The sequence below is a fragment of the Priapulus caudatus genome, unplaced genomic scaffold (genome assembly GCF_000485595.1).
Source record: "Priapulus caudatus unplaced genomic scaffold, Priapulus_caudatus-5.0.1 Scaffold2442, whole genome shotgun sequence".
NCBI lineage: Eukaryota > Metazoa > Priapulida > Priapulimorpha > Priapulimorphida > Priapulidae > Priapulus > Priapulus caudatus.
In genome coordinates this window covers 9,969-26,592 of record NW_014579503.1, presented here as the reverse complement: position 1 = coordinate 26,592, position 16,624 = coordinate 9,969, and the positions used below count along the sequence as shown (strand labels likewise).

The 16,624-nt window shown below is 44.5% G+C and overlaps 2 protein-coding genes across 2 annotated transcripts in view; both read left to right on the top strand.

Moving 5' to 3' along the window:
* The window catches only part of LOC106818704 (beta-hexosaminidase subunit beta-like), an 11,929-nt gene extending 4,576 nt beyond the window's left edge, over positions 1 to 7,353 (top strand). Inside the window, exons 2-9 of the mRNA XM_014823380.1 lie at positions 748 to 849; positions 1,150 to 1,288; positions 2,047 to 2,242; positions 2,557 to 2,713; positions 3,475 to 3,640; positions 4,054 to 4,144; positions 5,533 to 5,637; positions 6,672 to 7,353. Of these exons, the coding sequence (XP_014678866.1) occupies positions 748 to 849; positions 1,150 to 1,288; positions 2,047 to 2,242; positions 2,557 to 2,713; positions 3,475 to 3,640; positions 4,054 to 4,144; positions 5,533 to 5,637; positions 6,672 to 6,840 (1,125 nt within the window). The 3' untranslated portion in view covers positions 6,841 to 7,353. The remainder of the gene's footprint in view (positions 1 to 747; positions 850 to 1,149; positions 1,289 to 2,046; positions 2,243 to 2,556; positions 2,714 to 3,474; positions 3,641 to 4,053; positions 4,145 to 5,532; positions 5,638 to 6,671) is intronic.
* Positions 7,354 to 8,039: 686 nt separating this feature from the next.
* Positions 8,040 to 16,624, top strand: part of LOC106818703 (uncharacterized protein KIAA1109-like) — a gene marked incomplete at its 3' end in the record, with an annotated part of 13,680 nt that continues 5,095 nt past the window's right edge. Inside the window, exons 1-15 of the mRNA XM_014823379.1 lie at positions 8,040 to 8,066; positions 8,991 to 9,114; positions 9,644 to 9,738; positions 10,036 to 10,179; positions 10,586 to 10,725; positions 11,429 to 11,536; positions 11,927 to 12,117; positions 12,814 to 12,893; positions 13,186 to 13,324; positions 13,611 to 13,767; positions 14,221 to 14,391; positions 15,020 to 15,137; positions 15,418 to 15,573; positions 15,886 to 15,983; positions 16,278 to 16,400. Of these exons, the coding sequence (XP_014678865.1) occupies positions 9,026 to 9,114; positions 9,644 to 9,738; positions 10,036 to 10,179; positions 10,586 to 10,725; positions 11,429 to 11,536; positions 11,927 to 12,117; positions 12,814 to 12,893; positions 13,186 to 13,324; positions 13,611 to 13,767; positions 14,221 to 14,391; positions 15,020 to 15,137; positions 15,418 to 15,573; positions 15,886 to 15,983; positions 16,278 to 16,400 (1,809 nt within the window). The remainder of the gene's footprint in view (positions 8,067 to 8,990; positions 9,115 to 9,643; positions 9,739 to 10,035; positions 10,180 to 10,585; positions 10,726 to 11,428; positions 11,537 to 11,926; positions 12,118 to 12,813; positions 12,894 to 13,185; positions 13,325 to 13,610; positions 13,768 to 14,220; positions 14,392 to 15,019; positions 15,138 to 15,417; positions 15,574 to 15,885; positions 15,984 to 16,277; positions 16,401 to 16,624) is intronic.

Sequence of the window (16,624 nt, the reverse complement as noted above, 5' to 3'; positions counted from 1 at the left end):
ATACTATACTATACTATACTATACTATACTATACTAATATAATATAATATACTGCTGATATAGAAGGTCGTCATTGCAGAGAACCCTGGGATCCTCCTGTGCAATGCCCACCGCGTCAAATCAAGAGTGAATGAAAACGAACTGTTTGTATTCACTCGTGATGGAATATGAAAACTCTTTTCCCTTACATACTGTCTGTGCCAGCAATATAAAAGGTCTATTCGCGTGCGGTTCGTTATATACATGGAATCAGGAGTGAACGAAAACAAAGGCGTTTTATTCACTACTGATGGAATTAATATGTTTGGTTCCCTTCCCTACGTCTAGTATCTGATGAATGCCAATTACAGCATTGAAGACTATTCNACACACACACACACACACACACACACACACACACACACACACACACACACACACACACACACACACACACACACACACACAAACACACACACGAGTTACAACCCAGACGTCACGTTCTTTCTAAGATATTCATGTGTGTCGGTGTCGGTGTAGTGAGTCAGCATTTGTTATCAAGGCGTCTCCCTCGCGGTGTTGTGTGATTACGTAAATCCGTCTGCAAATATTGACATCTCAGGCGCGACTTCTTCTTTATACGTTATATCTCACTACAGGCGCGGATTTAATACTTTTATATCTAATAATTAAAATCAAGATGGCGTGTGTGTGTGTGCGTATGTGTGTGTGTGTGTGTGACCGCGGCGTCTTTCCTTGCCTCCACAGGACGCGATGTCTTACAATAAGTTCAACGTCTTCCACTGGCACATCGTCGATGACCAGTCGTTTCCATACGTCAGCACAACGTTCCCCGAACTCTCAGAGAAGGTAACAGCAGGAACGACGCATCATAGATCTGTCTGTAGTAGGTCTACCATAAATGAATAAATAAATAAATAAATAAATAACTATATATATATAAATAAATATATTTTTTAGGGTAGTACAGCCGCTTGTAATATTTTGGTTTTGTTCTTTTCCCTCTTTCCTTTTTTCTTTCTTTAGCGCTCCCCCTCTCACCCCTCTCTCTTCCTCTCACTCTCTCTCTCTTTCTCTTTCTCTCATTCTCCTTGCATCTCTTCTTCCCTCTCCTGTCAGGATGATGACAACGTTGCTTGACCGTTACAGGGCGCATATTCCCCCAAGCACATCTACACGCAGAAGGAGGTAAAGGAGATTATTGACTATGCCAGGGATAGAGGCATCCGGGTCATTCCCGAGTTCGACACTCCCGGACACACGATCAGCTGGGGACAGTCTCATCTTGGTGCGTATTCCGCTAGCTATAACATGATATGATGTAATAAAAAATACATTGTAGGGTTGGGGTTAGCTTTAGGGTTAGCGTTAGGGTTAGGATTAGGGTTAGGTTTAGGGTTAGGGTTAAGGTTAGGGTTAGAGTTAGAGTTAGGGCTAGGGTCAGGGTTAGGGTTAGAGTTGGGTATAGGGTTAGGGTTAGGGTTAGGGTTAGGGTTAGGGCTAGGATTTGGGTTAGCTGACACACACACATACACACACACACACACACCCACCACACACAGCACAACACACACACACCACACACACCACCACATACACACACACACACACACACCACACACACACAACACACACACAAACACACACAAACACACAAACACACACACACACACACACACACACACACACACACACACACACACACACACACACACACACACAAACACACACACAAACACACACACACCACACACACACACACACACACACACACCAAACACGGTGTTAACACGTGCCCGTATGTGTTTAATGATGCGAATAATAAGAGTTAGTTGAGACACACACGCGTGTGTGGCTATACATACATGTTAATTAACACTGTCCGTGCGTGTGTACCTTCAGAGCTCCTCACACCGTGTGTGGGGCTACATACATACATGTTAATTAACACTGTCCGTGCGTGTGTACCTTCAGAGCTCCTCACACCGTGTGTGCGGCTACATACATACCTGTTAATTAACACTGTCCGTGCGTGCGTACCTTCAGAGCTCCTCACACCGTGCTGGGGCGACGGCGAACACCCGGGCACTGCCAACTACACGCAGCACGCTGCCTACGAGATGCTCAACCCCATGGAGAACACGACTTACGAATTCCTAGAGAAGCTGTTCACAGAAGTGAAGGACATCTTCCCTGACGACTACATGCATCTAGGCATGGACGAAGCCTACCCTTACTGCTGGTGCGTAGGGGCAATAGTCATGTAGTAGTATAATAGTGGTAGTAGTGGTAGTAGTAGCAGCAGCAGCAGCAGTAGTAGAAGTACTATTACTACTAGTAGTAGTAGTAGTAAATAGTAATATTAATAATACTAATAATAATAATGCGTGCGTGCGTGCGTGCGTGCGTGCGTGCGTGCGTGCGTACGTGCGTACGTGCGTACGTGCGTGCGTGCGTACGTGCGTACGTGCGTGCGTGCGTGCGCGCGTGTTTTGGTACACGCCCTTAATGAGACCATCCAGTACAGAACAGCAATCTCGTCTCACACACACGCAGGCAGTCCAATCCGAATATCACCTATTTCATGGAGCAGAACGGAATCGAGGACTATGGCAAGCTGCAGGAATACTACACGATGCGGGTTCTGGACATCATGAAGAAGTTAGAGGCCAAATACATCATTTGGCAGGACCCGATAGACGATGGAGTTGTGGTGAGTATATATAGCTCGAGCTACGCATGCAGGGCTTGTCCTTGGTTTCTCTCGGTCATCTCTGAATGTTCTGGAAAGTTCTGGATTTCAGGCAGTCGTCTGACTTCATGAACTGCAGTGAGCACCATTGGTCACTCGCGGATATAATCTCGATAATTCTTAATGGAATTATAATTCTGCTGTGATCTGATGATTTTTATAATGATTCTATAATCCTGTTCTTCTAGTAATCAGAAGGAATTGACCGCGTATATAGATGAAGGTAGGGTGCCTATATACAGATATCTGTATATAGGGACCCTAGATGAAGGTTTTACGAGGCGACCTCTCGCGGACAAACGTGCAGACAATTGAGCATCGGCGACACGGCAATAACTAACCTGTATGATACAGGCGGTTTCGGTTCCGCTTCACTACACTAACCGCCTGTACCCCTTGGTAGCACTTAGTGTAGTGAACCGGAACCGGAACCGCCTGTATCATACAGGTTAGGCAATAACTTGATATCAGGAGTGTAGAATATAGACTCTATAAATCTAATATAGATTTTATATATCTAATATAGATTCTATATATCTAATATAGATTCTATATATCTAATATAGACTCTATGTATCTAATATAGATTCTATATATCTAATATAGACTCTATAATCTAATATTGATTCTATATTACACACTCCTGTTGATATCAAAAGTGCATTTTAAGCCGCGCGTATTTACGTGATGAGATTTAGAATGTTTGCGGGCGCCACCTATAGGCCGATCCTAACACGGTGGTTGAGGTGTGGAAGAACTTCACCGACATCCCGGCGGTAGCAGCACATGGTTACAAGATGATTCTATCCTCATGCTGGTACCTCAACTACATCAGCTACGGTCAGGACTGGAAGATTTATTATCTTTGCGACCCATACGCATGGAACGGTAAGATAATGGTATTATCATGAGTGAATAATACTTTATACATGTACATTATATATAATTATATGTACATTATATACATTATGTATTATTAGCTCTTAATTGATATTATGTGGAGATGAAAATGAACTGAAAGACGCAGCATTAACAACTGAAAATTAATGAAATTAAATTCAACGCACAGACAAATCCGTTCACCTCACGCAGCAACGCATAAGGTCAGCATGAAACTGACTGCTCGTGCACCATCCACCACGACGCGAATATAACGTTAACCCATCTCTCCCCATCTCCCATCTCCCCATCACTATATCACCACAGCAACGCCACGCAGCGTGTGCAAATAACCGCCGATGTGTGCGTACCGTAAATATATTGCGGGCAAACACACGTGAATCCTTGCCTTCGCTGCGCAGGAACCGATGAAGAGAAGAAGCTGATGATAGGAGGAGAGGCGTGTATGTGGCACGAGTACGTGGATGGAACCAACCTGCTGCCTAGACTTTGGTGAGTAATGATACACAGCGACTATATTAACCACTGTGTACACACAACACTGAGGTTAATGCAGGGGACGTCATCATTGAATAAATATCTTCCCCCACATATCTCGATAACATTGAATATCTTCTACTGCCTCGATATCATAGTAACACCTGTCAGTTGCCCAATCAGTTTAACCCTAACCGATATTGAAATGTGTCATTTATTTGATTTCCGTGATCTAGCTTTCACAGCGATAGTATAAGGCTGATTGTCTCAATGAATATGCTTACACAGTCAGCGTGTACGTTTACATAGTTAGCAAATCTCGGCCTACGTGATAAAATAAATCGTTTACATTAATCTTTCTGATATCGATGGCAAGCGCACTAATGCAATGATTGCATTGTGACGGAAATGTAAATAACGCACCACGCCGCGATGTCGCATGCGATAAGACGCACACGCACGCACGCGCGCACACGCACGCACGCACACACGCACGCACGCACGTACGCACGCATACGCACTCACGCACACAGAAACACGCACGCACGCACATGCACGCACGCACGCATGTACGCACGCACGTACGCACGCACACGCACGCACGCACACAGAAACACGCACGCACGCAAACAGAAACACGCACGCACGCACACACACGCACGCACGCACACACACGCACGCACGCACACACACGCACGCATGCACGCACGCACACAGAAACACGCACGCACGCACACACGCACGCCGCACGCACGAACACACGCAGAAACGCGCACACGTGCACTCACGCACACACGCACACGCACGCCGCACGCACGCACACACGCACACACGCACACACGCAGAAACACACACACACACACGCACGCCGCGCGCACGCACACACGCACACACACGCACGCGCAGAAACACACACATACGCACGCACGCACGCATACAGAAACACGCACGCACGCACGCGCGCACACAGAAACACGCACGCAGTGGCACCCGCAGATAGAAGCACTGGAAGCACAGTGCTTCCAGTAAATTTTGGGTTAAACAATTTTGTTCCTACATTTTGTTCCTAAATCTCTCTCGCAAGACTCACCAGATTGCATCTCCAGACGTCTACCATTCAAAAATTTTCAGGAAGGAGGCATGCCCCCAGACCCCCCTAGCATGCAGCGCGCCTATGGCGCTTGCTTTTTATTAGCACTGAAGATTTTATCCTTCTGTGCTTCTACTTTCTTAAGACCTGTGAGCGCCAGTGCACGCACGCATGCACAGACACGCACAGAAACACGCACGCACGCACGCACGCACGCACGCACGCACGCACGCACGTACGCACGTACGCACGCACGCACGCACGCACACACACACACAAATATATTATTATATATAGCTTGTATACTGCGCAGGCCCCGCGCCTCGGCGGTGGCTGAGCGACTCTGGAGCGCGAGGGAGGTGAACAACACCGATGACGCCATGTACCGCCTGGACGAACATCGATGCAGGATGTTGAGGTAACCAATAGCAACAGAACAAACACAGTACACGAGGATAGAAGGAGATACGGGGGAGGGTTCATTCCCAGTTCCCCAGGTAATAAAAATGTGCCGTTTCTCAGTTTTCCAGTTAAGTATAATCGCAATTCATGATCAGGGCAAAGCAAGCATATTTAATCCTAATTAAGTATAATTAAACACGATCGAGCCACGTCGTGGTGACGTTCGCAGCATCCTGTGTCATTTAAGGTACGTGCGATACGTCACGCTGAAACACTGGCACAGGTGAGTCGTTGTTTCACGCTCCGTTAACGATACGTATATACACGCACCGCCTTGGGGAACGAGCTAGCATTACGTACGCTGCATGGGCGAGAGCCGCGATCACGATAGTACAGTTTGATGCTTCGAAAAAATGCGTAGAATGTCGCCCCCAAGCAAGGTCACACGCGAGGTCACTCACGCGCTACTCGTCTGTGATTCTTTACTATGTCTTATTTTACCTCGTAGCAACGTTAGACAACGCGACTGTTACGAGTGCTGCTGATACTGCAGGAGAGGGAGAGGGAGAGAGTGGGTGAGAGAGAGGGAGAAGAGGAGGAGAGAGAAAGAGAGAGACAGAGAAACAAAGAGACACAGAGAGAGGGAGAGAGAGAGAGAGAGAGAGAAGAGAGAAAGGGAGAGAGGGAGAGAGAGAGAGAGAGAAGAGAGAAAGGGAGAGAGGGAGAGAGAGAGAGAGAGAGAGAGAGAGAGAGAAAGAAGAAAGCGAGAGAGGGGAGGAGAGGAGAGAGAGAGAGAGAGAGAGAGAGAGAGAGAGAGACGAGGAAATAAAGAGGAAATGACGGCGCGTGCGAGATAGCGATGAGGCTCACACGTGTCCAATTATAAAAATAATAATAATAATAATAATAATTATTATTATTATTAGTAGTAGTAGTAATAGTTGTTGTTGTCGTTGTTGTTGTCGTCGTCGTTGTTGTTGTTGTTGTGTTGTTGTTGTTGTACTGGGAGAATTGTCATCACATTCTATTTTATTCCATCTGCGTCTTCAGGCGAGGAATTCCTGCGCAGCCTATCCTCAACGGTTTCTGTGGAGACTACGAGGAGGGTTGGGAGAAGGAGGAGCCGAAGAAGAGCGCCGGAGGAGTCGTCACCACTCCCACCACCATCCTCGCTCTCCTTGCCGCGACAGCCTGGCTACTGCTAGCGGCGAAGTACTAGCCATTAACAAGTGTCAAGCCGTCTTTGTGTAGATTATATAGAAATTGGTTTGATACGCGATGAAGCTAATACGCGCACACGGCGCGGATGTATGATGGTGTTGTTCGGTTAAATAGATCCTTACGAAGTTCACTGGGAAGAATTTCCAGCGCGCTCTTAGAAGGATAGCTGACGTGAATGTATTGTTAAAATGAGATGCATTTTATTTCGATTGGTAACGTCAGCATACCATCTTACGCAATGGTACGGCAATACTTGAAGTGATTTTTAGCTCGGAGCGAGTCGTTCATCGCCTCTCAGGTGACAGTATTGGTAGCTTATGTGAAAATAATTTTACAAACTACGATCACGCACATTTACGTGCATTTACGTCTCACGGACTTGTAGATGATTCTAAAAACCATTAAAATATTAATCTTTATGCCCGTGTTGAACATTCTGCAATAGTGTTGCAGTCGATCGAGATTGAAATGAGTTATATTTAATAAAAATCATTACTCATTATATACATTACAATATTCTTGATTTGTCTGTTTTACGAATTTGTGATGATGTATGAAAAGTTGAAACATCAGGCTATGCACTACGGTGCAAGTCCTCTCCCAATCCTAGACCCCAATGAGGTATGTCACAAGACAGGTTTCGTATGTTTTCATTCTAACAAAATTAGATAACGTGACGTATATCGTAACTCATCGCAACTCCACGTAATGTTACACAACATAAAATGACATAGCATTCCATTCCATTACATGACATAACGAAGCGTGGCGGGACGCATCGTGACATGACATAACGTGACGTAACGTGACAGGACGTAAGATAACGTTACGGAACGTGATGTAATGCAATGCAATGCAACGAAACTCAACGAAACGTAAGGTAAGGGGGATGTGAAGTAATGTGATTCAACGCGACGTGCTGCAACGTAAAATAACACAATATGACACGTAATGTAATGTAGTGTAATGTAAGATGACGTAACGTTACGGGATGTAACGTAACACAGCGTGTAACATATCTTGCGAAAAACAGTTAGAGCTGTTTACTATATGTTTCGCCAGGTGGCGCACAACAGTAGCAAACATGGCGTTCCTTGTGCAAACTATGACTTTTTCGATTAAGATCTGCGCCCCCTTGTGAGACAATAATAATTCTTGTTTGTTATGGTATTCTCCCTGTATATTTCATGGGTTTGGCCGTACTATCGTAAGCTAAACAGGTTTGTAAGTGATAGTTAGTAACTGGTAGTTGTAAACATAACTACCGTTGCACACAAATCGGTGTAGTGTGTGAGAAAACACAATTGTCCCTGAGTTGTTACACATGTCATAGGTATAACACTAATTTACTAGTCACTGCGACAGTGTCCGTGACACAGTCACAGTCAGTGAATCACTGAATGCCATCAATCATTGACATTGATCATTGGTTGCACACGTCGGGTTCGTGAATCGGGCGAGGACGACTCTATCATCTATGCTACGCCTAACCCGACCAGGCTGTGTGACTAACGTCAATATACATCTAGGGTATTCTAACCCTAGGAATACCGTTTCTTGGAGCTATGCTACGCCGCCCGTTCGCGGATTAGCACGGCCTATGCGCAGCATAGGCCTATGGCACGGCCCTTCACGCAGCAGCGATGCTTCAGCCTTCAGCACGCGTTGGTGTAGCTCTAGTACTATAGCCCGCGTACAGTTGCCGCAGGCGCCTGTAGGCCGCCTGCGGCAACAGGCGGTCTGCCGCAAGCTGCCTGCGCGGCAACGGCCGCCTGCAGGCCGCCTGCGGCAACTGTACGCGGGCTATATAGTACTAGAGCTAGCGTCGGTGCAGTGCGGGATGGTTCAGCATGCTGTCAAGTGCATTTTGCCCACTTCAATCCAGGGGAATGTTAACTTATTCCGGGAAAGTGTGTATTTAGCCTAGGATGGCATGTACACAGTACAGACTGAAGTTTTGGTTGAGGCCTGGCCTTGACTAGTTTTCTGTAGGATCACACGAGCAGTCTGATCACTGATCAGGAAAACTTAGCGCAGACATTTTTTACATTCTTGACAAAAATTCGTGATCGAGATCAGCCACTGATTCAACCCCCATCTAAATGCACCCATCGTTGACTAAATGTTTTTTCTATGTCCTGTATGTAGCAGAACAAGATGAGTTAACACAGACTGATAGAGCCATGAGTTGGGATCCGTTGAACGTGACCCATGGGGAGCTGGAGGGAAGCTTCCCATGGCTCCTGTTCTCCCTCGTCATCAGCATCATCTGGTAGGTTTACACTACATCCCAATAACATACATTACAGCGACATTTGGTCTAGCTCTAGCACTATAGCCCTAGTTCGCCACAGTGTGAATGTTGTTCGCTACACGCCTGTGTTCACCCCACGCCTGTGGCGAACAAGGGCTATAGTACTAGAGCTACACTTGGTATAACTTATCGAATCTATCTGACAGTAACACGCGTTCATGAATGAACATAATCCTCAGGTAACAGTCAAGCAACAACAAATCAAGTAACAACACAATTATATATATAAAAAAAACAAAGGTAGCTGGTGTAAATAGTGCAATAAATACTGTTATTTGAAAGAATATGTTTGTGAATTATTTGGTAATATTTATGCTATCAGTATAGCAATGAGCATTATCATAGATATTTGACAATGTCGGGTTAAATGCACAAATGTTCAGTATTTCTGTGATATTTTTACACAGTATAATTGTATGTACTGCTAATTACTGATGTGCTACAATGCAGCTTACGAGATGCCTGGGTGTGATTTTGATATGCGTAGGTACCTGTATTTGATCTACTACAACTCAAGAGTGCTAGGCATGATTCTCACAAAAGTTCTCAACAGACTATACAAGACAGGACATATCCAAATTGGTAAGCAGTGTGACGCTAACTACCTTTATAAGGTTAGTAATGCTCACATAAATCGTTAATCATATTCATAATTAATATTGAATCACAGTAGTGTGCTAATTATCAGTGTAGAAACTAGTTCTGTCGTAGGTAATTGTGTTACAGAACTATGTGGTACCGGTACGTATGTTGTAATTATTGATGTGGGATCTATAGTGATGTAACTACTACATGTACTACTGGCATGGAGGCTGAAGTTTTCCTTCTGTTTCTCGCCTGCACGTCGGATTTCACGCGATAAGTTTTCCGTCTTGCTAGGTTCTTTCTCGATGGCCATCCTCTCGGGAAAGATCATGTTCAGAGACGTTCACTTCATCAGCGAGGATTTGACCGTGCGAGTGCTCGACGGGTTTGCGGTCTTCCACTGGTGGCGCCCCTACGTGCGCAAGGAGATCACTGAAGGTACAGCATCCCTGCCGCGTCCACCAACCCGGCGCCCCCTGCCGCGTCCGCCAACCCGGCGCCCCCTGCCGCGTCCGCCAACCCGGTGCCCCCTGCCGCATCAATCGTCAGAGTCACCTGTAACATATATTGAACTGTTTAATTATATGTGATACGTGAAATATAACGTTTAAATTCTGCATCTTCGTCACCTTCTGCATCTGATAATAAAGGATATAATATATTATTACGGACATCGAATAAATAGAGTGTTACACTGATTCACCCCCGGGTTAAATTAATAAAAAAAAGACATTCATGATTTTCTGTCGAGACAATTCGTTGTGGTAGTACCGTATAGTGAGTAGAAAGCCATACCGTGACGCCACCTGGATCTGACCCGCGCGATGCTTGTTGCTATCGCCAGACATGTCGCATTCTGACACGAGACTCTACGTTGAGATGAACAGCGCGGAATGCCACGTCTACAACCGTAGCGCCCTCTATAGCAAGCTCGAGCAAATATTCGGCCTCGACTCAAACATGATTCCTCCGGATAAACTACAGGTGTGGGATGAGCTAAACGTAGGGAGAGGTGTAGAGCCTCGTAGCTTCTGACTGCAGTTTTCGTCTGCTTATTATATAGAGAAGATTCGAATGTTTCGGTTAAGTGGTTCAAGTTCGTTGCTGTTGGAAATTGTTTGTCTGCATAATTTCAGAGAAGCAGGTCGTGTGATTTAGGACCATTGTTGGTTACCGTGGAATTTGGGTTGTGAGTGAAATGCGGGATATCGTTGATTGCTAGTTGTTCTAGGGCTGATCAGCCATTACGGGGAGCCGGCTGGAACCTGATTAAAGTGATTAAAGTGATTACGTCACCGTAAATAGTAAAACAAAAATATATATTTCCACTTTTTCACAAAATATAAGTAATTCTGTTCACTTTTTATGGTAAAATTGCTGCATTATACTTCTTATTTTACTATATTGTTTGATGGGAACATATACTCGTGACTCATACATAGCCCATAGCAAGCAATTAATGTCAGGAACATAATATCAAATCGTCCACGATTTTTTGATTTTTAACTAGTTGAGAGGTAAGAATTATCAGATAAGAATTTGACGATACGTTTAGTCCCGTTAGTTCTTACTTTTAATGTAAAAAAATGGCAACACAAATTTTACAAATTTTACCATAGCAAATTCGTGACGTAGTCAATTTAAGCATCCGGAGTAAAATGTTCTATTTTGGTGTTATGACCCCCAGGAGTACGAGGCGAACGAGAAGAAGAGGGAGCAAGCGAAGCTGGAGATTGAGACGACTGGGTTGCAGTGGCGAGACCTCATCCCCGTTGTCAAGATCGAAATATTCGCGGTGAGCGAACTTAGCCCTAGCTGTGCGGTAGATTTCGGCATGTAAAAAATATATAAAAGTTATCGTAAATGAATAATTTTATGGATAGATCGCGGTCCGGTCTTATTAGTTGCATTATTAGTGCAGCTGATTTTAGATGCATGGTTATATAATGAAAACACATCATCAAGAAAAAAACCACTGTGAAAATCATACCTCGTTTTAAAATACTGAATAATACCGTAACAGAATAACGCCACGTAGCCAATAAATGGATCGTCGAATAATGCCAGCGTCGGGTTTGCATTTAACACGGCATCAATTTGTGTATAAAAACGACGTACGTTTGCGTTTAACGCATCGTCAGTTTGTGTTTAACGCGTCGTCATGACGACGATGTGTCTCGCGCAGGGTCGTCTGGTGGCGGGTAACCACCTGGTGCCGACGGCGCTGTGTGTGAACGTGGACGAAGCGCACCTTCTCTACACGACGAAGCCCGCCTCCAGTCCGCTCGACCGATTCCGCCATTTTGTCGACGGGAAGCTTGAGAATCTTCGCGTGATGCTGGCGCCGAGCCCGAAATACACGGGAACGAGCGACGAGTGAGTGTTGTAACAACCTGCGCGTTATATCGCGTCCATCCATCCCAAAGTCATGTCGTGTTCCTCCGGTGCTTTGCGCAGCTAACTGCATGTTTGTTGGCTTCTGTGAGGTCATCTTCAGTGCATGGAGCATGGAGTTGTGGACATATAAAAAGATGTTGCATTGTCTGCCTTTCACTGCAGTCACAGGTAGTACAGCAGTTGTAGAAGCCGCGATATGTGTGTATATACTAACCGGATATGCATGTTTACGTTCATACCTGTGTAGATTTTATATAAACAGGTCAAGCATGTCTTGTTTGAGATGCCTTGGGCCGAAAGAATCTTGGATTCAGGGATTTTTGGGGAGTTTGGAATGCCTTTACGTTGTATACCCCTAGGATGTCACATTGTGGCAACTCGGAAATGGGATCCAAGTTTAAGCACAAAAAACTCATTTATGTTCAATGCAATGTTTCTAGCCTGCACGTAGTTACAGTATATGAATTATTCTTAATAATTTCGTTCGTGATACACACCACGTACACCGAACACAATCAGAAAAGTAAAAAAACATCAAAAAAATGTTCAGACTTTTAGAGCTTTTCGATTTCGAATAAGGTATGCTCAACCTGTATCAACATCATTATTATTCAGGGTCATATTTTGCGTCTGCTACGTGTCTTCTGCCCCACGAGCTGTTCACTTGTCTTGCAGGCCGCCGCGCTACATGGGCGAAGGTTTCGTCGTGCTCAGTTCAAGCGAGATGCAGGTGTACTACACAGTTGACGAGCCAGGTAATCAACCTCCGTCATCGCCGTAACCATGGTGATGCCGACGTCATAATGCGCGTTCGAACAATAGACCCGCAGGCCGCACTACGGGACGTTGCGGTTCCTCTCGGGTAGCCCTCGTTACTTTGGAGTAAAATGTTGTGGACGCCATGTGGCCATGTAATTTTCACGTGAATTTACCGCCCGTTTTCCACTGTTGTTGGAAACGTTGAGAACGTGTTTCTCTTCATGTTATCTACCAGTGTTGCAGGGTTAGGTGTTATATTTTACCTGTATTGCTTTCATTCGTATATAGGACTGGTACCCGATGAGCCAGAGATGCTGGAGCTGGCTTCAGGAGAGAAGATAGAGACTCCCCCGCCGTACTGGGGGCTGGAAGTGAAGACAGGGAAGGGAACTAACTTCAGTTACGGTCCGTGGGCCGACCGTCAGAGGTGAGGGTCATGTAGCAGGAGCTGTAAGGTCTCCTGTCCTTCACAGATGTCGGGAGTATCGCTTGTGTTATTATCTACTTTTGCTAGAATGTATAATTAGGTTTTTCATGCTATAATAAGGTTATACTTTATGTGATGTCATCGAAATAATCGAACTCGGTTTTCACATACAGCACACCTATCCTTATATCCCAATATTATCCCATGTTCTATTGTAATTTGGTAATCAATAAAATTAATGATTAAAAGACATTTGGTGAGTTTTCTTTCGTGTTTCTGCTTGCAGGGAGCATCTATATAACTTGTTCTATCCGGCCGAGTACCAGCCTATCCCGGTGACAGTGAAACCACAGCCAGGGGAACTAAGGCAACCAGTATCGTTCGACATACAGATAAGCTGCCTAGACGATGCCACCATAGACATACTCTTCACCAAGAATAAGGTGATGCTTTTGTTTCCCATTGGGTGGGGTGAGCACATTTGGTCTACTTGGTGAGAAAGGGGTGGTTTGCTCTAGCACTATATAGTGTAGTGTCTGGTTTTTCTTCTCTATCTTCAAATTGAAATGTTGCCGTAATTGTTGAACGTTGTATATCAACGTCTTGCACAAATAAATTGTCTTGAAACCTTGAGTAGTTGTTGCCTCAAACCGAGACAAACTGGTCTATTTGTGTTCTCACTGTGAAGTCATCATACTGATTTCTCCACCTAAACTCACTGCCTATAGTAGATGAACTGGAGTGCTTGCGTGTACACTGTCAGGTCATGAGTATGCCATGCTACTAACAGCTCTCCCCTCATGCTCTCTCCCTATAGTAGAGACATCCATATCCTTGTGTCCTCAGCATAAAACTATCATACTCACTGCGCTCCCCTCGCGCTTCCCCGCATACAGGAGACGAATGCTCTGCACCTTAACATGGGTCCCGGCTCGTACATCGAGTGGTCCGTGCCGTGGGTGATCAGTGTGGATGGCTACACGGCGGTCATCGATGGCCAGCTGCTGCACATGGACACCAGCACCAGTCTCGAGTATCGCAACTTCATACAGGCAGAGACGCTGGAGGTGAGATGGCATTGTGTCATTAATGCTTAATTAACATTCTAATTGGTTAGATTTTAAGCACAACTTCATGCAGGCAGAGACGCTGGAGGTGAGGCAGCATTGTGTCATTACCGTTAAGGCTTAATTAACATTTTAATTAAAGTTACATAACATATTAGTTAACATTACTTAATTAACGTTTTAGTTAATCAGATTTTAAGCGCAACTTCATACAGGCAGAGACACTGGAAGTGAGACGGTGCTATATTAAGCTAAATTAACATAGTAATTGATTAGATTTTAACTGCAACTTCATACAGGCCGCGATGGCATCGTGTCGTTGATGCTAAATTACTTATCGTTTTAATTAAGTAGACTAATGGCATTACCGTTGATGTGACTGCGATTATAGAAACTGCGATATACATGGGGGGAAAAAAATTTAAATTCATTTTTTTTATTTGTTACAATAGTTTGAAATGCATACCATATGTTTATTAACTTTTTGTTGTGTTTTGTGGATGACTACAGATATTGGGACATGAGTTTCACTAAGAAGAGCTGTACAGCATGCTTACCCCCCATAGCTCCCCACATATACTCATATCACGTGTAGGAATCTGATGCTCTGTCGATGTGCTTGTTTCAGTTTCAGGTGAAGGCAAAGTATCCTCGCTTCTGGAACCTCCATCAAGACTGGGTCTGCGACCTCAAGGGTAGCAAGATCACCGGCTGGCTTCTCTACCACCACAAGAAGTTCTTCTGCGGTAGGTACAGTCTATGCGGAAGGCTTGTAGGCTGGCATGGCGGATATTGACATGTAGACAGAGCTTTACCTCTATTGCGAATGACGCACGACGAAATTAACGTATTAAACATTATTCACAGTTTCTATCCGTTTACATCAAAACCAACCGTATATATTATATGTAGAAAAATAGAATAGGGTGTTAAATTTTAATCGGCAAGCTCTCGAGAATCTATCTCTCTTCATCAGGCTATAAATGTTTTCATCGATCGTTGGCACGTGCGTACGTGTGTTTGCAGACATGATAGACGACTGGTCGAGTAAGTCCCGACCCGACCTGCTACACTTCGTCCCCTACACCTGGCACATCGGCATGATCCTCAAGGAGTTTGAGATCGTCGTGCTGGTCAACGAGTGGAACTGGATCGACTGCTCCTCTCAGCAGCCGGAGAATTGTAAGTGCTGCCGATGTTGTCCGTGGTGTCGATAGATAACTTTACGTATGGAGATAATATGGGGCTTATAGATGACTTAGTGGACTTATACGCAGGTGGAGTAAACCGACTGGAAGGCAGGCGTAGCTAGGAAGGGACTGACACGCAGAGAATGGAATTCTTGGGAAAAAATTTATTAGATTTGTTTTCAAACGTTAGGTGTGTAAATATTACACTCATGTGCGGTTTTTAGTGATTGCAATCAGTTGCTCATATATATATGCTTGTCACTTTTATGTTCTTGGAATGTTATGTTATTTTTTGCATTTGAAGGTCATTTGGCAGTTATTGGAGAGCTGTTTGACGTGTCCTTCAACTTGCCCTTCATTGACTTCCTGCCACCCTCAGTGCCCTTGGTGTTCTGGATACAGGTATCATAATTTGTAGTATAGTTTCATTCTAAATAAAACCCAGCTGCATGTAGTTGGAAAAATACCTACCATTCATTTTTTTAAACTGAATTGCATTAATCTATGTTATAGCCTGTACAATTGCCAAAAAATTGTAAAATATCTTTTAATATATAAGCGTAGGATGTTGACTCATAGATCCTCATCCGTGTAAAAACCGATGATGTGTAGATTACAAACTTATTTGTAGTAGTAGGGGAGGGATTGTTGGATAACTAGTGGCTGCTATAACTGCTCTGCTGTTTGGTTCATCAGGGGGAAAGCATGACAGCTTGTCTGTATCTCCCTGAGTCTAACACGAGCCGGGACCAGGTGCTGGCCCTGGATAGACATGCCAAGCTAACGAACCGCGACGGATCCATCATGGACGACTGGCTCGTAAGATGATCTTATCTTAAAGAAAAATCAGCGTTGGTCGAAAATAGACGGTTTTTCTTGTCCTAATTCTCAAAAATAACGTGTCCGCACTTTTCCGGGGGACGAGCAAACGTGCGTGCACTCATCGTAAAGCATGTGTGATGTGCTATTTCTATACTATGAAACGATACAAAGATTGAAATTCATAGCCAGTATATAAAATATATATAAAGCATTGTGAAATT